Source organism: Protopterus annectens, chromosome 3.part1, assembly GCF_019279795.1.
Source record: "Protopterus annectens isolate FY-2018-M chromosome 3.part1, PAN1.0, whole genome shotgun sequence".
NCBI lineage: Eukaryota > Metazoa > Chordata > Ceratodontiformes > Protopteridae > Protopterus > Protopterus annectens.
The window spans coordinates 162,259,838-162,283,559 of record NC_056732.1 but is presented as its reverse complement, the minus strand read 5'-3'; the positions used below and the strand labels follow the sequence as shown (position 1 = coordinate 162,283,559).

The 23,722-nt window shown below is 42.5% G+C and overlaps 1 protein-coding gene across 9 annotated transcripts in view; it reads right to left on the bottom strand.

The window, feature by feature from the left end:
* Nucleotides 1-23,722, bottom strand: part of SVIL (supervillin) — a gene marked incomplete in the record, with an annotated part of 2,930,183 nt that overhangs the window by 405,976 nt on the left and 2,500,485 nt on the right. For all 9 annotated transcript variants that reach the window (XM_044066681.1, XM_044066680.1, XM_044066686.1 and 6 more), the window contains 1 exon segment: nucleotides 3,695-3,971. In XM_044066681.1, coding sequence (XP_043922616.1) covers nucleotides 3,695-3,971 — 277 coding nt within the window.

Below are 23,722 nucleotides of genomic sequence, written 5' to 3'. Positions count from 1 at the left end.
ACTTTCAAAACAATCCTTGCCTGTACTTTCTTCTTGGATAAGAGGTTCTTGATTTGATGATGCAAGGTCTGAATCCTCTCGGGGGGGTGGCCAACATTTTTTTTGTGTCTAAGTCTGCCCCTATAAATACAATATGCTGTGATGGCAACAAGGCAGATTTTTCAAAGTTTATTGTGATGCCTAGCTGAGAGCACAGATGAATGGTTGTATCCCTCGCTCTTGTTAGTAGATGCTTGGTGGTGGTTGGTTAGGAGCTAGTCGTCCAAGTATGGAAACACCCGGAATCCTAGATGCCTCAAGTGAGCCGTAACTACTGCCATGCATTTGGTGAACATTCTGAGGGCTATAGTGAGACCAAAGGGCAGAGTTTGAAACTGGTAGTGACTGGCACCCACCCAAAAGCATAAATGTCTCCTGGATCACCTGCCAATTTTTATGTGGTAGAATGCATCCTGTAGATCTATAGAGCACAGTCAATCATCTTTCCCCAGAAAGGGGAGTATCAACTGCAGTGTTACCATCCGGAACTTTGACTTCTTGATGGACTTGTTTAGCCTGCTGAGATCCAGAATGGGCCTCCAGTCCCCTGTCTTTTTTGGAACTAAAAAGAACCTTGAGTAAGTTTCAGATCCAATCTGCTCTGTGGGGACATTCTTGATGACTCGTTTCTATCAACTTTTGTACCTCTAAAGTTGCATAACCCTTTGACTGGGTGGAACATCTGGGACTTCTTGTTTTTCTAAAAGGGGAGAGGAAAAGGGTATGTAATAACCTCTGGATATAATCGTTTGTACCCATTTGTCTTTTATTTCTAGACAGGTGTTTGGGTATAACGACAAGCAACCCCTGACTACCTCCAGAGACGACAGGTGGGCCTCCTCTTAGGAGTGCTGAAAGAGTTTTCCAAGGAAGGAATCCCTGTCACCCTGGTTCTGCGGACGCCCTCTGCCATTTGGTCGACATCTTCCATTGTTATGTCCCCCTCTGTCACTGGGGGAAGCAATCACCACATGCATCCAGGAAAGCTCTTTGGGACTTACAAAATCACATCCTCCCCACCCTTCTGACCTCTGGGATAAGGTCTAGTAGGGAGGGAGAAATGGACTCCAATGGCAGAGCCTTTCCCTCCTGCTTGCACCTGGTTAAGGTCTCTAACTATGGGACCAAACAAGGACGAGCCATCGAAAGGGAAGTTAATAAAGGAAGACTTGACAGGTTCTGTGAAATTGCACAAGTGCATCCAGGAATGTCTCCTTAAGGAAATGCCTGTACCCACTGCCCTACTTGCTCCATCGACCACATAAGAAATTAGTCGCATGGAGGAGTTTACCACAGAGTTTTAGGTAGAGAGCTGAGAGGAAACCTTATCCAAAACCCCTGCAGCTACAGCACCTTGAAGGACATCTCTTAGCTCCTTCAGGAGATCCCTCTGGAGCCTAGTGAAATAGGGCAAGCAGTTCAGCGATCTAAGAGCAAACGCCACTGAAGAGAACATACGCTTTCCATATCTGTCCATCGTATGAGACTCTTTGTTCTGTGGATGAACAGATGAGGAAGTCTCTGACAACTCCTTTGTGGCCACCGCCACCACCATAGCATCTACCAGGACACCCTTGCTAAGGAACTCATTTTCCAAAGATGCCGTGATGAATTATTTGGCCTCCTAGGAACAGGTTCCACTGATTCCAGAGTGTCCCACACCTTTCGACTAATCACATTCATTAACTGGTCGAAAGGTGGAGACACCCAAGGGGTGGAAGGGTGTGAGCTGATACACTGACATCCTCAGAAGGGTTGGTGGACTTTCAGCCACCTCTCTAAGGATCTCTAGGATGTCCGCAAGGGAGACATCTTCAGAGGATGATCGTGGTGACCCTTCTGGCTCATCAAGGTCTGTGTCTGTGATAAGACTCCTCCAGGGAGTCTAGGTGCTTCCTCTTGCACAACCTCTTCTGAAGGACCTCCTCAGAAGGGTATTCTGGAGAGGTTTTGGAAGAGAGAGTTTCAACCGACGGGGGTGCCCTGGGGCTTTGGGTCTCTGCGCTTGGGTGGGAGCAATGGAGCCAAGACCAACACTGGCACTTTTGGGGAAGAGTACTTGGACCAGAGAGCGGAGCAGTCCAATGTGACAGCACTCTCTCCATCAGCTCAAAAGCTCCTCGGCTTCACTCCGAGGAAATCCCCGGCTCCGAAGAACTAGAAAACTCCCCCCGAAGCAGAGCGGTTGGCTCTGAAGCGGATGTAGGAGCAGAGCTCACCCACACCGAAGCCCCGAGAAGTAGAACCGGGTCAGACAGCTGTACGATCAGACTCCCCTCACTGGACCCGAAGGGAGAATGCCGGCTCCTAGACTCCTCAAATTCCAATGGAACCGAGGAATTAGGAGCAGTAGTCGGACCAGACTATTCTGGAGCAGGTCTTAGCACTGATGGTTCCGCTACAATCGGGTCCAAAACCTCCAGCTCTGAAACTTCAGATCTGGTCAGAGGATGAAATAAAGAAGGGGAAGTGGTCTTTGTCGGCTCCGGTTCTCTCTGGGTCGAAGTCGACAGAATTTTGGCCAGCGCCAGCATCCATAAGCATCTCATCACAACCCGCTCCACATCATCATCCAATAAGCTTCTGAGGATCGGGAGGACGGGGTTGTTGACCACACTGTCTGCAGTAGTGGAGATCTCAAATTGGGAGATACTGGTTCCAATACAGGGGACCGGCTCTGAAAATGTAACTCTGTCAGCTCCCGATAACAATCAACTTATTTTTTCATTCCATCAAAACCCTGGAACTAAAAGTGTGACAAAGAACAAGACTCTTGTAAATGAACAGCAACCCAAACAGTACACACAACTGGTATACCCATCCTTCAGTGACATTTTCTGACTGCACTTGTCACATTTCTTGAAACCCAATGGTTTTGACTCATGAGGGTCCTTTGACATAGTTTTAAACACAATAACTAAACTAGACAACCGGAAACAAACTCAACAACTCTTTTTCTTTCTTTTTTTTTTAAAAGTAAATTTTCAACAGCAAATAAGAAAGATGGAGTAGTTCTTGAAGTAAAACGTACTCCTACTAACCTAAAGAAGGGTTAAGATACAAGGGAAAATGGGAACGTCCCTCTAAGTTAAATGGGGTGCAGGGAGCCCTCTAACTTAAATGAGCTACCCTGTAAAAGGGGATTCACCAAGCTCTCTAATTTAAATGAAAATGGAAGCTGGGATTAGGGAAGGTTCAACAACATGCCTGGAGAAATAACGATGGCCAACACTAGAAACAGTAGCGAACTAGTCAAACACAACTAAACTCTATTCCTAAAGGTGAAAGAAGTTACACGACACAAAACAGTAAGAAATCTATTCAATTTTATAGCAATATAGAATAATATACAGAAAAAATAGTTTCCACTTAACCAGAGCCTGAAAAGAAGTCATCCGATCTTGTTTAGCAGCAAACAAGATCTGGGTAAATCTTCCCTAAGCATCATGGGATAGGGTATAACCACAAGCCGGTGGAAGCTCTCAAGCTTTTGAATAAGGCCGAGTTGGAACAGATTTCTCATTTCCAAACCCAACCAGCAATGAATGAAGGCAAGATAGGACAACATAACATCAATGTTTATAAAACTATGTATGCAGTTTCTTGACACACAACAGGTTATATCCAGTGAAGTAACAAAACCTGGCTTACGTACCTGTAGTGCTCAGCATGTACTTCCACTTTACCACATACGCATCTCCTTCATGAAACTGTCCAATGCTTTGTTTAGGCAGCCGACTGTAATCAAATTCTAAAATATGCCAAACATCCACAGAGATGGTGCTTATTTCAATTTGCCTCCCATCATCTCCTTCCAAAAGACCATGTCCACGTCCAATATTCATTCCATCAAGTACTGTGCCAACAGGAGTCTGGACCACTGGTAACATTAATGTAGCATCATATGGCTTAAAGTCAGGCCCAGGTTCTTGCTATAACAGAAGATGACGACACGTAAGCAACATGGTTTCTTTAACTTACCCAAGTGAAAAAAACTTTGAAAACTAGGGAAAAAAGTCAAGCATGCACCTTTCAATGTAACTGAATTGAACTCACATTTGTACAATTATCTCCACATCTGAGAAGCCAAGAAAAAAGCCCCTAACAAATGTATCTCTAATGAAAAATCAGGGATAGGAACTGTATTACCACAAACAAAACAAGTGTAATATGTACTAGTCAACAAGTACATTATAGGGAAAAGGAGATCATAAGCTGTGGGTGAAGCAGGACAAAACAAGTCTGCACTAAACATACACTGCTGGCTTTTTAATATACTGTTTGCTTGCTTGTTAAGTTTCAGATTTTATTTGTATGGTATTTGGTCACAAGTCCCTTAATAAACTTGAACTACAAGGAAATAAGTGAGGAATGGAAAGTGGCCTTATGCAATCAGGCCAGTCAGTGAGGTAGTGAAGTAACGCATTTTACAGTCATCTCACTCATCTTCCCACCGATGGCATCTTCTGCAGAGGAAGCAGTGTACCTCCACAATGACTTCATGGACACATGGCTGAGACCAGATAAATTGAGTGGAGGGGTTACAGTTATTAGCCTGGGAATATATCACAGTACAACCAGTACTGTCCCCTATAGTGATCAACATTAAGTGCACATACACCACAGATGAGACAACATACTTGTGATGACTCTACAGAGAAACACAATGTGGGAGCCACATCAACAAACAATATCAAAGCAGGTTTCACAACATGGCACCCATACCAGGAGATGATGCTCTGTGGCAGACCTTCTAATCAGTTCCACCAAGCACCCACGCAAGTTATGACACTGATGATCAATCACATCAGCACCAGAAAACAAAGTGTGCTCTTTCTTCCCTTGTTCATACTCACTGGACAGTCCCACAAAAGACACTCTTGACAAGACAAGCAACTAGGAGGAAAAAAACAGCTGAAACTTAGTAGTACCAGCAAAAGTCCCAAACAAGAGTTAAGTAGAAAAGAAAAGCTGATTTAGGCAGTCTTGAAGTCAAGGTTTCTGCATTCATAGGTAGAATAAAGTCATGAGCAGTTGCATGTTACATGAGTAAAGTATTCCCACTGTGACATCAGAAATCCTACACCACATCAAAATAAGCACAGAGGGGTGATGAACTAAACTGAAGGAAGACCAGCATGAGAAATGTTACAGGTCTTAAAAGTAAGAAAGGTGCCAAGAAGAATACTGGCAAAGTCTGCTCTTTCCTTCAATAAAATACTAAAATCAATAACTGCATTGGAAAGCAGTGTTTAAGACAGTAGTCAGTTCAGCAGACTTTTATTTGAAATGTGGTTAATTCCACAACTCTACCAGAAAAACAAGACACAAAAAGTCTGAGAAATTATTTTCATGACTGACAGCATTGTGGAGCCAACCAAAACAGAAGACTAGAGTAGTGTTTTAAAAGCACACCCACTAACATCTAAAACTTGAGATAAAATGGTCAGTCTACTAAACTATCATTTAACTAAAAATCTCAAGTATTTTCTGTACAACCAGTTTCCTGGGCATCACATCTAAAGTAGCCTGCACAGTACAACAGGCAACTTAAAGTTCCAAATCCACATATCATAAAGTCTATGGATTGGGATGAACTACACAAAATTACCCATTAAGGAAAGGTTACTAGCCAATCACAGTTGCTGGAAGGTGTTGCTAGCCCTTCTACAGATATCTTCCCCATTTAATGACTGCCTTTTTTCAGTTATCAGAAAGCATCTATAATTTTATACTGCACACAGCTAGTTTGGAAGCTTATGTATGTGTTTTACTTCCTAAGGTACTCAGGAGCGGCCTTAGGTCAACTGGTGCCTTAGGCAAAAGGGCTCCACGGCACCCCCCCCCCCGAACACACCACCCGGTGCCCCTATCCCAGTCTACCTACACCAAATAAATACTGGAAAAGTGCCCCTGATAGAGCGGCGCCCTAGGCGGCCGCCTAGTTGGCCTATGCTTAAGGGCAGCTATGAAAGTACTGCTACACAAATTAAATACTATATTTCTATAATCTGTCTTACCTGCCAATTGTGATCCTTCCCTACTTTCCCTTTGATTCTCACCCTTAGAATTAGTCTCCTGTCCCATGCATGTTAAAGCAAATAAACTGCATACCTTCTACTGTGATAATCCTAAAAACTGTAGAGACAACCCTTTGCAATATCACTTCATAACTATGAACTGCCTCATTCTTACTCATCTCAGTGAAAGTCATCAGTACTCCTTTAATCAACTTGACATCACCACTTATGTCATGCCCTATTAAGCCCTATCAAGAGACCTGTGCATGGAGTGGAAAAACCAGAGATGGTCATGAACTAGTACATCAGTGTTGTGTGTTCCAGCATTGGCATAAGCCTTTCCCCACAGCAATTTTCAATACCCTAATAACAACTTATATTGAGATCTTTGTCTTCTAGTTTGTCCTACCATTTTGTACCCAATTTGAATGCAGCTACACTTCTTTGCAGTGAACCTCAACTGCTGTTAAACCACCCATTAAAATATCCAAAACTATTCTTTAATTCCTTATCTGTTTTGGAGAGAAATCAAAAATGATATCCAATCAAATATCTTGTTATTCGAACAAAATAAAAACCTATATGTAAACATGTAGTAAAATACAAAATTCAAAACCTAACTCAGGACTAAGGGAGTTATTTAAAGGCTTAATATGGCACTAAGCCAGAGGAAGAGGACAAATTATTCCAAAACAGACATGGTCTGTAACAGAAAGGATCATCTTCAAAGGCAGAAACCCATGTAGTAAATAGCTCTCAATCTACATAAAGTTCTGCAAAGGAAGGTTTCTTTAATATCCGAAACACTCAGCTAACGACCACTATGCCATCCAAAATCTGGACACTAAGAAATGTAGATATCACGCATACAACAGTCAGTGCATTGAGATAAAGGTGAACCACAGTGCCTTCCACCAGGGTCAACAAGTCTAAATAAAAATGAGGAGAACAGAGAAGAAAGTGGCCAATCCAAGCTAAAACCATACCAATCTCAATATTAAACAGATACACTTTAGTTGTAGTTGCATCCTTTCTACTGAGATTTTGACCAATAGATTGTGAAATAATGGAAATGAAGGCTAGGAACACATTGTGACAATACAGCACTGGACAGATATCAAGGTTAATAACCTCTGCATACACAACAAATAGGATGGTATTTTAAAGAAGCAGGTTACTTAAGGGAAACACAGAGCATTCCTAGCTCTGCGGGAGGCATGTCTCCTAGTAGTGAGATGATTCAGATTCCTGAAAATGGATTAATCTCAGCAAAGACACCCAAGGTGATGAAGTGAGAAGGTGCACTGTCACTTCAGGAAGAAAACATGTTGATCCTCTAAGTACTGTTTGTTTTTTTCTGAAATTGCACTTTGGCACAAAGTTAACACTGAATGAGAATTTTGTGCCTTGTTTTGAATTCCCTTGTCTCTCCATATCTAATGCAGAGAACTCCTGTTTTGGTAAATTGTATGATAAACGTGATTTTTAAACTTGAGAATTGACTTAAGATGTTGTTTTAATGATACCAATTTAACTCTGCCACAGCACAAATACACACAGAACACAAAGCTGTCTCCTTTGTAATAAAAATCAGTTCTGTTACCTCCACTAACCATGTTAACCTTCAGGAACTATTCTAAGGTAAACTTCCTACTACTTAGTGATAACCTGTCAAAATGTCAGACCTCCCTGGGAACACAACTGCCTGCGTGGAATTATTCACAGAATCAGTGTACAATCTTGTCAATAAATGCATAGAGAAAGCTCCGCCTACCAGAAATAAGCCCAGAACTAACTAAAAAAAAATATATGACTGTGGTGGAAACCAAACAAACAGGTTGTACAACAACAGAAAAAAGTCACAACCAAGCATAGGAAAAAGTGCTGTGTCCAGCACTGATAAAACCACTTTCATCAATTTAAGTCTACTATAGCCACATTTGAGGTATATACAGCCTCCCAGGCAAAGGACAACCACAATACTTTCAGTAGCTATGTCTGAAACCTCAAAGGCAGCACACACAGCAGTGTGCAGAATGGATTGTAAATGTAGCAACCTATACTGAGAGCCAGTAGCTATAACAAATCTATTGGCCAACAAATTCAGCTCCAGTTTTACCCCACTCTCTCCCTTGGCTAACCCTCAGGAAATACCATCAAACATACCCCCGCAACTACCACTAGGGAGCAGGTCCTAGATGCACACACTAAGGCCAACACCACCCCATCAATGGGCCAAGATAAAATCCCAGGACTCCTCCTAAATAGCCTGTAACATGACCTATTGGGGCTACTGAAGCCACTGTTTAACAATAGCCTCCAGGCAGGTTTTGTCCCACTCAAATGGAGAACTGCAACAGTCATCCAGCTACACAATTGCAGGCCAGCAACAGACCCTGGGAACTACAGACACAAGTCTGACTAGTCTTATATGCAAGGCTGTGGAAATAATTGTTATGCAAATTATTAGTAAGGACATGGAAAATCTTCAAATGCCAAATGCAACCCATTTTGATTTTGTCAAGGGAAGATCGTGCCTACTTAACCTGGTGGACCTCTTTGATAAGGTCACCAAGGCAATGGATGAGGGCAAAATGATGTATACTGCCTACCTTGACCTGGCTAAGGCATTTGATACAATATCCCACTCAAGTATTGTAAACACACTCATGTATATCGGCATAAACTCCTATGTTACATGCTGGACAGACATCTGGCTCTCAGACAGGACCCCAGGAAGTTGGGATAGGGGAGACCACCTCCACAAAGAGGCCGGTCATTAGCAGAGTCCCTCAGGGCTCTGTGCTGGATCTACTCCTTTTTGGCATCCACTGCTCAGAAGTCAAGACCAATGTCAAGGGCCTCTGGATAACCAAGATTGCAGGTGATTGCAAACTAGGCACAGTCATGAAATCCCCCAAGATATTAACATCCTACAGGAAAGGCTACAAGACAGATAACTGGTTCCAAAGCCATGGTTTAAAACTCAAAGCCAAGAAATGCATAATAGTACCCTTGGGAAGTCAGCCACTCTAGAAAATTGCCTCATCAATAATACATCTCTAAGAGCAGAACCAGGAGTCAGTGTCTAGGTACTTATGTAGACAGTATCCTGGCTTTCAACCAACACGTGTCTAAAACACTAATGAAGTTATTTTATACTGCTTAAATTATAAAAAATGGCATGGCATCTAAGCCCAAGGAAGTCATCATTCCACTGTATTTGACACTCATTAGGCCCATTATTGAGTACAACACCCCCTTCAATACGTACCTGACCAAGCACATACAATAAATGTAACATCCATTGAGGTTCCTCTCAAAAAGAGTACAGGGTATAAACAGCAGGTCCTATGCATGCACTGAAAAACTGGGACAGCTTGAGAAGGCAGAACTATTAGATGGGAACATTACCTTAAGATTAACACTCATATCATAGCAGGGTGAGGGGTTCTAAGACAGAGAAGCAAATCCATATCATCAGAAGTCTAAGGCTTCCAGAGGGGAGGAACTCCTCAAAGCAAGGAATCAATTTTGACCAGGTGGGCTTCTTTCTAACCAACTGCAGCTATACTTTCATCTTGGCCTGCCAAGAGCAGAACTTACTCTGCCATCCCCATGGAAAAACACCTCAGCAATATTTAAGGAGAAATGTCAGGGATGCTCAAAAGGAGCTGACTAAAGAGGTAGCCAGGAACTCATCATCCACATGGGGAACCTTTTGTACCAGAAGATAAATGGAAGACTTCCCAGCAGTTTCAAACTCTGACTGGAATACACAGGGATCAGGGTGGGCTTGGAAGAGGAGGAGGAGGCCAGGAATCAAGGGGCAGTTAAACAACTACACCTGACAGAGGGCACCCTGTCCTACTAAGAAGAGAATAACATCACCCGTCCACCCAGGTAAGACTAATCCGTGTAGTCCTCTTAGGTACAGATGCAGCCGAGGGTAAAATTGTGCCCCTACTACTGAGAGATGTGGAGCACCTAGAAACAGGGACATCCAAAGTAGGGACACCATTTCTGGAAGTCCTCTCTCTAAACCACTAAAAGGTGGGAAGAGAAGTGAACACCCCAGCCCTACCATACAAATTCTAATCTGCCCCCTCCAGGGTCATCCACCTTGCATCAAAACTGACAGGCTACACTGAGAGGGAATTCATAACTCTTATTCGTTTGAATAATGGGAACAGTGGAACACATCCTAGAAGTTCCAGCTCTTGTAAGAGAACAGGGCATCTCAAGAGCTCCTTGTAGTGACAGGCAACAACATGCTCCACCAGGAAACAAAAAAATGACACTCAGCTGTGCCAAGAAGTACCAAGCAGAAAAACAGGTGGTCATCCTTCATCCAGAATGGGAAGGAAAAGAGGAAGGTGTCCTCCAACATGCCCACAGCACACCTCAGCCTGACTGCAATTCCCAACCTCTTAGATAATTGGAGGACTGCAGGATAAAAGTGGCACTAGGCTCAGTGCTACTACATGGAATCCAGACTAAAACTCTCACCCACTGCCAAGGTGCCACACAGGAGAGGAGCAAGAGCCAACTACCAAAGGACTACTGCCTGCCTACCTAAGCAGAAAAGCAAAGATACTCCAAGGGGCAAGGAAAATAAGAAAGGCCAAGACCATCCTGGTTCTGGAAGCTTGGGGAGCTCACAAACTCAGGCAAGGCTGACAGTTTAAAGGGATGGGACAAGCCACACAGTAACCAAGAGGTATCTGCCAAATACAGACGGTTACAGAAGGTTAAGTAGAGAGGAAACTACTGTTCAGCAGCCCAAAGAAGGATTCAATAATAACAGTCTTAAAGGACATTCAATCCATACCCAGAATCCCAGGGACATAAGCCTTAAACAGTTCCTTAAGGATCAAATCATAAGGGTTTAATTTCCATCAAGCTGAGAAAAACTGAACCCCTGGACCACCGGAAGCAGCTTAACACCTCATACTCAATCATCTGCAATAAACTGCAGTCTCCTCCTCCTCCAGGACTTTTATAATCCCTTAGTCGTACCCTTTCACGTCAGCTGCATGTACTATAGGAATGTGGTCTCTGGGAAGTAGTTAAATCCTATGGTTGTTGGCTTCTGATATCAGATGCTGCTATTTGTCCCTTTCTTGGCAAGGTCCGTTAGGCCAGCTGTGAGCTTCAGGTCTTAACTTCATCAGAATAGTAATCAACAACAATTCCCTTTTTCCCATTTTCTACACAAGGTCAGGGTGTTGTGTCACTTGTTGCCATCTCTCTCATCTTTTTCGACACTCATGCCTCACTGTTGCATGTCTTCTCTTACATAATCCATCCACCTCTTTGCTGGATGCCCTCATTTCATCTTGCCTTCTGGGATACGAGAAAATTAACATTCTGTTTACTATTACTAAATATATACAAATAAAATTCTTTATTTCACCTTCATTACACTTAACATGAACACCAGAAATCAAATAATTGTGTTAGATGGACTAATCTCTTAACACTGGAAAAAGGATAATATTCTGATTCATAATGCTTACTCTACAGGATATTAGCTAAATAAATAATAGTACACTTATTTTCCTTTTTATTTTAAACATAAAATGGAAGTGACAGACTGTTGCGAAACCATTTCCTAAGTCAAAAATAAAAATCTTTCTAATAAATTAAATATTCCCAGAGTGTATAACTATTAATTAAGAGCCTTGGTACTATGACCTCATATTTTTTTTTTTTATAATCCGTATCTCTATCCTATATAATAACAGTTTATCAATTCTTCTTGCGAAAATGGGTCTACTCAAGACCAGAAAATTAAAACCAGCAACATTTCCTGCATGGCACTCAAGAGCCCTACAGTTAAGTTAGAGTGACTTTTTAACATTCCTTTCATTCTCCTGTATTAACTTTACCATCTATTTATTTTGTCCTATATACCACTTAGGTGCATCATAGCTGCATTTGATTCTATACACTACCACTTCCATTTGACAATTGAAATACTTTTATAAACACACATCCTTAAAACTGACACTTTACAATATCAGCATCCATTAAATGAATACAACACTACATTTGCCAAATTATACATCCCCACCCTTGTTACTGAAAGCTTGAAAGACGAAAGCTCACCTTAATTTAAAGCACTGCTTTATAAAAATGAAGCATATTTAAAGTATCGTTGAGTTCGCTATCCATTCTCAATATATGACAATTTTTTCTTTACAACATTACCAGAATGTTATGAGAAGGTGGCAAATTTATTTACATACTATATCTTGCACACTGGATAGAGCTGTTGCCTCATAGCAAGACTTTCCTCCGTTTGATTTTCAGCTAGGATGTCTTCTGTGTGGAGTCTGCATGTCCTCCCCGTGTTCATGTGGGTTTCTCTCTGGGTGCCCCGGTTTCCTCCCATATTTCCAGAGAAATGCAGTAGGTGTACTGATTGGAGACACTAAACTGATCACAGGTGTGAGTGTGCATGTGTGAGTGTGGTGCGGAAGAACTACTGTGGCAGGGCTAGCCACCTGGCAGTGTAAACCTTGGCTCTAGATGATTGTCACTGTTGAAGTGACACCCCAAACCCATGTGCAAAAATGGAAAAAAGGAGTTGTAGATGGATGGATGGATGGATGGATGGATCTCGCCAGTCTCAAAAGTCTCACCTTCTATGTCAGAATGCATCTGCTCAAACCCTCTTTACGTTCCTTCTTTTTTTCACCTCCAACCTTTTAGCCACTATTATAGCAATAAACATCTGGGTGTGGGTAATGCTGGATTTACCCATGATTGGTGTGGTTTGGTCACGAGGGTGAAGCCCAAATACCACACTAAAAGCCCAAATACCTCACTAAAAGAATCACAGGCCTAAAGCAGATGCCCTGTGCTTACCGTCTAAAAAAAACTCCAGCTATACTCTGTCACATATAGTCTACTCAGAGACTATCTCTGCTTAATATACAAGGCCATGTCAAACCCAGAGCTGTTGGACAATCTACACTTAAAGAAATCCCAATCCCTCAGAGAGACACGCTCCAGGGATCTAAACCTTGTCATCACAATAAACAAAACATGCTGGAGGGATAGGTTCCTGACCCAGAGACTCCCCAGACTCTGGAATAGACTGCCCATACATGTCAAGCAGAGCGCCTCTTTAAAAGGAATCTTGACGATTGGATGGGAGATAGGAAATTCATCCTGGGGATCACATCAGTTGCCCTGCTAGACAGGGGTCCAGGGAAGTAAATATTGTGGGGCGAAATAGCCAGGGAATTGTTATGACTAGGCTTGTATAGGCCCTAGGGCCGGATAGCCTAATACCAACCTATGAACCAGTATTCTGTGACCCTTCTCCTACTTAATGTAATATTTTTACAAGGATGATCCACCTTAGTGGGGAAGGCGGAACCTCCTTTAAAGGGTTTACCATTTGCCAGTGTTTTTGGCTGGGACACATTTGGCTGATCAAATTACTCTTATCCTAAGGCAGGAAGAGAAATGTTTCAAGACCAGCTCACAGAACGTAACTTGAAGATGACTAACTTTCATTGGAGATGCTAAAATGGTGTGAAGTGCTTTAATTCTTTTCTCCAGATATAAATTAAATGTCTCATACCCAGAAGACTAACATCCCAATTCTGTTTAAGCACATGAGACTAGTAATGGCAGTGGCACTAACTCCAGGATCGCACTACAGTGGTGAAAAGGGCATATATGTTTTATTTGCACAACAGTACTTACATTCACTGAAATGTGATTCAGTGAAATGAGTTTTCAATTATTTGAACTTTCAGCGATTTGGTGTGTGTGTGCTTCGAAATTCAGTGAAATGAGTTTTCAGTGAATCAAAGTAGACTATATATATATATATATATATGGTCTGTGAAGATATTAAAAAGAAGGGATCTTAGGACTGATCCTTGCGGCATGCCTAAGGAGGTTGAGAGTGGGGGGATAGAGTTATGCCATTTGATGGATTGTTGGCAGTTATCTAAATAGCTTTTAAACCAGAGTACGGAGGGGTTGTTAGGGTTGAGTTCAGAGAGACAAGATAGTAGTTTATTATGTGATACTGTGTCAAATGCCTTGGATAAATCTAGGAAAGTAGCTGAGACTAACTTACTTAGATTTCTGTGGGAGTTTATAGTATTGGTGAATTTGAGTAGGGCAGTGGTACTGTGGGATAGGCGAAATCCGTGTTGGGTTGAGGAGAAAAGGATGTTGGTGAGGAGACAGGAGAGGAACTGGTGACGAATACATCTTTCTAGGATCTTATAGAGGGGTGAGAGAATTGCAATTGGTCTAGGGAGGGGCCACCTTTGCGGAGTGGTATGATGCATGAGGTTTTCCACAGGAAAAAGGAGGTTCCTTCCCTCTGCACTACTCACATGCAGTTGGCGAAGGTTAGTACAGCTGTGTAAAATCTCACCATAACAGTAGATGTCCCTCTCTTCACTGTGCAGTATTCTTAACCTTAGGGACCTCCTGCCAAGGAAAGCTCAATGTACAGCCAAGTACACTAAAGCCTTTAGAACTTGAATGTGCTGAACGTCACACGTATGCTCCCCATACAGGACATAGACAATAAAGGTGACGTACAGCTGCAAACACCCAGAACTGAATTTCTCCAATACAAAACATTCTCCTTAAGACAAAGGGCAGCCAAATCAAAGCCCAAAAGGAAAAACGGGAATGAAAGAAGGAACTGAATACTGCAACAATAAGCAGAAGGGCATCTGCTGTTATGACAAGATTTACACAACTGTTCTATGTACTTCTATATCAATGTTGCAGTATTTTTAACCTTAGGAAGACTACAAAAGCTCAAGAAAAGGAGTGGGAGGTGGAAGGTTGAGGAGACCCCTCAACAAACTCATGCAGGATGGCTCTATCAAAACCTGCTCTGGGCCTAGAAACCATATCCAGTTTATATTGCTTAGTAAAGGTATGTACTGAAGACCAAGTAGCAGCTTCAAGAATGGAATTGGTGTTTAAAGGGGCAACAGCCCTAGTGAAATGAGCTCCAACAGAAGTAGACAGACACTTGCCATGAAAAGAAACAATCTTTGATACCCAGGGGGAGATGAGCTTGCTTAGAAACAGCCAATCCCGATGTATTAAAAAAAAAACAAAAAACAAAAAAAACTTGTCATACTTATGAATGGCCTTAGTTTTATCCAGATAGTACCAGAGCTGCCTGTGCAAATCCAAGGTATGCAGGACCCTCTCACTAGCAGACTGACATGAAGGCAAAAAGGCAGGGAGTTGTACTGTCTTGATTCAAGGACAAGTCAAAAAAAAAAAAAATTATTACTTATATACTTGTAAGAATTGTCTTTTTTATATTGATCTGTCATAACTTCTATATTAATTATTATTTTTTTTTCTTGGAGCTTTTCTCCCCGGGCCTCTACTGAAAATGGACATGTATCCAGTTAGACTAGCCCAGTCAACAAATGTAAAATAAAATACATAAATAAAATAACCTTGGGCATAAGAGGAGGATTATTAAGAAGGAACACCCTTGACCCTGTGAAAAACCAAAAGGAGGAATGGCCATAGGGGCGGGCCTGAAGCTCAGAAACCCTTCAAGCAGAAGTAAGAGCAAGCAATATGATAGTCTCCCATGTACAGTGTTGCAAAGAAGCTGAAACTACAGGCTCAAAAGGAGCCTGGGAGAATTTGTTCCAAAACAAAATTAAACCCCTGAGAAAGAATAGGCTTTCTTGGGGGGCCTAAGACACAGGAAGCAGTTAAACTGTTTAACCTCAAAACAAGGAGCTAAAGGATGATTCAAGGTTAGACAGGTATAAATAGATGACAAATGGGCTTTTACAGAATAATTGGCCAAACCAGGCTGCAGCAACTCACACAAATAGGAGAGAACCAGAGGGACCACCACTGAAAAAGAGTTCTGCTTACGAGCATGGCACCGACAGAAAATCTTTTCCATTTGGACATATAAGACTTTCTGGTTGCAGGTTTAGTTGCCTCTTGTAAAACCCTCAGCACATCCTCAGAGAAAAAGGTGCCTAAAAGGAATCAAAACCCTATCACTTACAGTGTCAGTTGAAGACTGGACAAATGAGGATAAGTGACCCCTTGACCTGCATGAGGAAGTCGAACTGGTGAGGTAACTTGTGGCAAATACTTGTGGCCAGATGCATTAAGAGGAGAACTAAGGCTGCCTTGGCCAAGAGTAAGTCACTGGCAAGATTTTTGGTGAGTCTAACTGAATCTTCTGCAGGAGTCTAGGAAGCAGAGGAAGGCATAGATAAACATCTCCTTCAAAGAAGAAGAAAGGGCATCTGTCTTCCACACCAGATGGCATGGCACTTAAATAGAACAGAGAAAGCTGTCTGTTTAGAGGGGAGGCAAAAAGATCTACCTGAGGAATACCCCACTGATGAGCTATGCCCAGAAACACATTTCTTTGAAGCATCCATTCATGATTCTTTGTTTTGGACCAGCTCAAGGAGCTGCCACTATATTATGCTCTGAAGGAATAAACATTGCCTGAAGAGTTAACTGACAAATGATAGCCAGATCCCAGGCCTGAACAGCCATCCTTCAAAGAAGGCAAAACTTTATGCCCCCCCCCCCACATTTGCTGACATACATCATCACTGGTGTTGTCTGTGTCAACCCTCAGGGAACCTGGAGAAAACATGGGGTGAAAAGCTTGAAGGGACAGAATCAGAGCTCTTATCTCTGATGATGGCATGATCTGACTTCTGATGTGATGGGCATTGACCTTGGACTTTTAGGTGACCCACAAGAAGCACCCCACCTCAAGTCTGAGGCATCTGTGAACAGTTCTTCAGAAGGAACCAGAGGCTGAAAGGGGAGGCCTGGCTTGAGGGTAAGTTGCTGAATTCACCACTCAAAACTCCCTCGAGACAAGGAAGGAGAAATGGTCTGAAATCCAGAGGATGGCAATGTTGAAGCCAAATTGACTTGAGGTACTACTGAAGCTTCTGTATATGCAATTTGGCAGTAGGGAAAAAATGGAATAGAAGAGGCCATGAATCCTAGGGCCCAAAGAAACTCTCTAGCTGGAATTGCAGGCACAGGAAGAAGAGACTGAAAGAATACTGTCAAGGACAAAGCCTTTGGAGGTGGAAGAGAAGCAAACACTGGCACTGTCTGAATCCTGCAGCTCAGAAGCCCAGACAGACATGATGCAGAGAGGGAGTCAGGACAGACTTTTCAAAGTTGATAATGAACCCCAGAGTTTGAAGGAGAGATATGAAGTCCTGAGCCTGTAACAGGCAACTGAGAGAAGGAGTCTGAATCAACAGGTTGTATAAGGAAAAATCTGAATGCCTTGGAGCCTTCAAAAGGCAATAACAGGAGGAAGACATTTTGTGAATACTCTTGGGGCAGTAAAGAGCCACAGGGCAAAGCAGAGAATTAAAAATCAGAGGAAGAAACAGAGAAACATAAAAACTTCCTGGAGAGAAAGTGAACAGGAATATGAAAGTAAGCGTTCTTCAGATCCAAGAACACCAGAAAAACCTGGGGCAGCAACAGAGGAAACAGCATTTGAAGAGAAACCATCTGAAAAGAAGGAACCCTGAGAAAGGTGTTAAGCAAGGAGAGATCCAGAATAGGTCAAGTGCCCTTCTTTTGAGGAACCAGGAACATTCTGGAGTAAAAAAAAAAAAATTCCTACTTGGTAAGGAGGAACCAGCTGAATAGTTCCCTGCTCCACCAGGGACTGAAGAATGTCTGAGAATAGAGGAAGCCATTCTACAGGAGGTTGAGGAATCTCTGAAAAAGTAGGGACAGACTTCTCCCCCACAAAGTAACCCAGAAGGATAATGGACAAAACCCAAGAATGCCAGTTTAAAAGACAGAGGGAGAAGCCAAAGGAACCTAGCCAAGGGCTGGGGAAGACAAAATGTCAAGAGAAACAGGCTTGTCAGAAAGAGAATGCTTCTGAGACACAGGAGCCAGAGAAGACTTTGGAGGAGGAGTTCGCCTACCAACCTTCCTGCCTTTAGTGGCTTGACAAGGCTGCCTGCAAACAAAAGCAGACCTAGTAGGATAATTCCTCTGGTACTTAGGGACAGAGGATACAAAAATATGTTTAAGGTCCTGCAAAGCTTTACCTTTTTCTTGAAGGGACATAGCAGCAGCAGCAGCAGTCCCAAAGAGAATCCAGCAACTTAACCTTAATGTTTTCAGGTAAAGACTGCAGAATGAATCCACGAGTAAAGCCTCATGACAGACACATAGGCAGCTACTCTGAAAGAGGTATCAACAGCATTGTAGTTGCACTTGACAGAGTGGGGAGCCACCTTAGAGATAAAACCCAAAATTGAAAAAGCAGAAGACTTCCATTCAGAATAAGGGAGGTGAGAAATAACTTAACAAGCCAGGGCAATAAAGACCAGAGCATATCTGGTTATGTGGGTCTGGGTAATTAATGGCCCTAAAGGGCAAAGTAGAAGCAGCACAGACCTTCTTTCCAACCTTCTCCATTGCCCTACTACCTTTATCCAAAGGCAAAAGCTTAGAAAAGGGCAAAAACTTAAAATGCTAGTCAGAGGAGACCGACACTAAAGCATGGTCAGCAGATGGACACAAACAGGAACTGATAATCCTCAGAACCTTGTAGAACCTGTTAGGTTACTCTGGAGCAGGGGGCTGAGAATCAGGAGTCTTAGAGGCAACCATAAAGGTATCTAACAAAGCAGCCAACACGGGCAGTACTGCAGAAGGTTTAAGAGTGTTCACCTGCAGTAGCTCATAACACCTCTTCTGGATACAAGACACCTGAAAAGCGCCCACTTAAAAAAATATTCCATCATTTGGTTTACTGTGTCCACAAAAACAACTCCTCCAAAGGAGACTCAGGGCTAATGGACTCCTCTTCATTAGAGTCAGAAGCCACAGAAGAATCCATTTGGGAAAAGTAAGACCAGGACCCTTCATCAGACTCAGAATCCTCATCTAAGAAATCAGGTTCCTTAGGCCTTTTGGAAGGAGTAGAAATCCAAGCAGAAGTAAGGACAGAAACTCTTTGGGGAGCTTTCAGGGCCATTAAGACATTAAATAGCCATGAGTAAACTCCTGCCATTCCCACTGAAAGTCCTTAGGGTATACAGAAGAATGTTTAGCCTCCTGTTATTTCCTCATTGGGACATCAGCCTTAAACACAGGAGGTTCCAAACCCTGACAAGATTCAACAGTACCCAGAACTTCTTCCCTGATCAAAATCTGCGAAATCTCCCTCCAAGATAATAAGCAGTGGTTCCCCCTTGACATTTGGAGCATATGCTTGCAAAGTCTCAGAGGATGTGTGAAAGCAAAGATCCATAGTAGCCTCTGATGGGGTCACAGCACAGGAATCAGAAGTCAACACCGGATGGTCTACAGAGCTATCACTGGCTTCTAGAGAGACAGATGGTGGAGGCTGGATAGCCAAATATTCTGGCTGAGATTTATTGGCCTCCTTCTTACTTAACTGCAGTACCTCAGGTTAATTGTTTCCACCATGCTAGCCCAGCCTAACTGCTTAAGCCTCTGGTTTTCTAGACAGATGGTCATGCAAGACAACTGGCTTCTAAGAGTCTGAGGCTAAATGACTTACAAATAATACAGGAGGTATGGTCATGGGGAGCACTTAAAAAAAGAAGACACTGTTCATGATGATACTTCTAGGGAATCTGCCTCCCACGCTGACATTTTTGCCTTCTAAATAGTATGAAGCATGACCTATCAGGGCCTCTGGAATTACTATTTAACTGTAGCCTCCAAACAGGCTTTGTGCCTCATGAAAGGAGAAAGACAACAGTCAACCCTCTGCACAAAGGTGGGCCATCTGCAAACCCTGGAAACTACAGACCCAGAAATCTCACTAGTCTTATATGTAAAGCCATGGAAAGAATTATCATGGACATGATCAACAGAGGTACAGTAAACCACCAAACACTAGACCCAACCCAGATTGATTTCGTCAAGTGCAAATCAGGCCTGCTCAAACTGGTAGACTTCCTTGAGAAGATCAACAAAGCAACGGATGAGGGCAAAATTGTTCATACTGCCTACCTTGACCTGGCAAAGGCCTTTGACAAAATACCCCACTTGTGCATTGTTGACAAACTCAGGAGGTTAGGCACAAACCTGTATGTCACCTGGTGGATAGCCAACTGGCTCACAGATAGGACCCAAGAAGTTAGAACTGGGGAATCCACCTCTACAAAGAGGCCAGTCACAAGTGGAGTCCCTCAAGGATCAGTCCTTGGACCACTCCTTTTTGGCATTTACTTCTCAGAAGTAAAGGCCAATGTCTGTGGTCTCTGGCTGACTAAATTTGCAGATGATTGCAAATTAGAAGGTGTCAATGAATCTTGCAAATTAGGAGCTGTCAATGAATCTCACACTGACACAACCAGGAGGGGCTGACACAGACAGACAACTGGTGTCAGAGCCGCGGACTAAAACTAAATGCCAAGAAATGCATAATAGTATCCTTTGGGAAGTTATCCATCCCTGGTAACTATTATATTGACAACACACCCCTCAGACTTGACCCAGTAGTCTGGAACTTAGGGACACATACACACAGATAGTAATCTAGCCTTTGACCATCACATGTCTACAGTGGTGAGGAAATCATTCTATGTTGCGCATCTTATAAACAAAGGTATGGCATCTAAGTTCAACAAAATTCATCAGACCCATCATTGAGTACAAAGACCCCTTTGGTACATACCTAACCAGGTATATCTAATAACTGGAACACCCACAGAGGTTCCTCAGTAAAAGAATACAGGGTGTAAAATAAAATGTCCTATGCAGACCGCCTCAAGGCCCTATCCCTGTATTCAGTCTCCTACAGGCTTTTGAGCGGAGATCTATGCCTGGCATACAAGGCATTGTCAGACCCACTCTGATGGACCTCCTGCATATTCACAAAACAAAAAGCACCAGAATTACCCATTCTAAAGACTTAAACTTTGCCTGTGATATAAATAGAACCTGCCGGATAGATAGGTAAGTGCCCCGGAGACTACCCTGTCTATGGAAGCAGAGTTCCTCCCCAACCCAATTCAATTGTAACTTGGACATTGGATGGGAAATGGGAAATTCATCCCTGGTTTGGCACCTATGTCTCTAACAGACACAGGTAACATGTAAATGGTTCATCCCCCAAGGCCCATGCTTGCACTTATCAAAAGTATCATAACTTTTCAGAGATTTGGGATGCATGGCTAGGCTTAAAAAGGCCCTTGTAGTCGTTAACCTAGTAAACACCTATGCACCTATTTACCCTTTTTGGATGACATGAACTCCAGGCAATTAAAGGAAAACAAGCGCAATAATAAAAAGAAAAAAAATGGACCCCCAACAGGGCACTTATCTGATGGCTAGGTACTCAGCACAGCAAAAGGTGTTTAGACTAATGAATAATGGGGTTCGGACTGGCAGCAAAGTAGTTCTGGGCATCTGCATCCATGTCACCTTTATGCCCTATGTCCTGTATGGGGAGCAAAAGTGTGATGTATGGCATATTCATAGCGTATTCAAGATCTAAAGGCTTTGGTATACTGGCTGGATGTTTAGCTATCCTTGGCATGAGATCCTTAAGGTTAAGAATATTGCAACAGTGACACAGGAGGACATCATGAGCTCCCTGTCATACTGCTGCCCTTCCTCCCTCCCAGAAGCTTCATGTAGGTGCTTCCTTTCCTTCATTTCTAATTACTTCTCCCTCTTTTGTGTCTCATGCTCTTTCATTCACTCATCTGGCTTGGCCTATAGCCATCTCTCCTCAAATTCTGGTCTCATTAGCTGCATTTTAAGACCATCCAAGAATAAACTGGGTGGTCGCTTAGATGGCATGCTGCATACCCTGTCAATGTGTCTCAATGTCCAATGGATTGAACTTCAACTGCACACACAGCCCCTATTAAGTCATCTTTATTTAACGGAATATGTGGGAGTCCTTCTGAGTTGCACTTTTTAACCATCTGCATCACCAACCTTTCTGGAGCATTCCCAGTCCCTCTTTCTCAATGTCCTTACTGTTCTAATTAAAACAAATGCTGCGCAGTGTATACTGCTATACAGTTTACCTTATGGCTTGAAGTGGACACACTTTTTGGCATCAAGACTGTTCTGCAGGCTAAAAAAGTTAAGTATACGATATATCCAAACTCATGCAAACCAAATATGCGATGAACAAGAGATAGGGAATCCCATAACTGACACAAAATATGTCAATAGCAGAGGTATGGGTCTTAAAACCTACACCACTCTTACCAATTTAAGTGACTGAAGGCTAGGCTTTGATTCCAACTGCTGCAACCAAGTATGTGCCAGTTGGGAGTAACAAATCATGTTACTGCCAACTAAATATTTAATGAACAGAGGTATGGGCCTTTAAAATCTACACCACATTAACAAAAGTGATGGAAAGGGGAGGTGTGTGTAAGTAAACTTACCATAACAGTAGAAATTCAATTAGATCATTATTGCAGTAGCATAGCGCTACATGAGATGCATCTGGCCAGTATACAAAAGCTTTTGGGTGCCTTCCACATGCACTGTGCATTGAAGGAAGCTTGTGAACACGCTGGCATAAAGCATATGTATGGGTGCTAAAGTTCAGAGCTCTCTTGCCTCTCTTTATAAAGGGAGGCTGAAATATGAAAACAACCTGATCAAGTTGCAAATTTGGACTTTTGTGTGTTATGTGAAAGAGGAACAGGTATAAAGGGAATCCCATCATGACAAAAAATATAAATCCAGAGAGGGAGAATGAACACCACAATGAATAGCAGGACATGGAGGTTGCAGTAACCTGAGCAACTAGTATTACAGTAAGTTTACTTACCAAACTGTACCATGTTCTGTCATTAGATCACTGTTGCAGTAGAACATAGCTATACAAGATGATTGCCAAAGCCTATATAGCCAGAGAGGAGGACAAAGGGTCAGAATCTAGGAGTACCTGTATAATTGATCTAGCAAAGACTACTTCAGCCTCAAAAAATAAGCCAATCTTGTAATATCTGGTGAAGGTGTGAACAGAGAGCATCCACTTTCTAAAATGCCTTAGATATTTCCTAGTGGTCTGGAAGGATGAGTTTTAGCCTTCTGAGGGAGGGAACTTACCATGGTGAGAATGAACAGAATGGGCTGACCATTTAGAAATTGCTTTTATACAAATTTTCTTTCCATAAAAAAGAAATGAACTGATCCAAAGTTCTAAATTCTTTTGTTCTGTCAATGTAGTATCAAGAGTTTTTATTTAGTTTATTGTTGTTTATTTATTTAACATTTGTTTACTGGGAAAGTCCGACTTGGAATGAAGCCAATTTTCAGCGGAGGCCCAGGGAGAAATGCTCTAGATGCATGTCTTTGAATTGTTGGAGGAAACTGGAGCACCCAGAGGAAACCCACACGAACGCATGGGAGGACATGCAGACTCCACACAGAAGGCACCTCAGCAGAGAATCAAAGCGAACATCTTGCTGTGAGGCAACAATGCTACCATTACACCACTGTGCCGACCAATGTCGGTGGACATCCAAAGTAGGGTCCTCTCTCATTTTTTGGTTAAGGAAAGAACACAGCAAGATAAAAACATTGAATTTAAAGTAAATGTTGAGACTACTTTAGGCAGAAAGGCAGGATTAGTTCTTAAAGTTGCCCTTATCATCCACCAT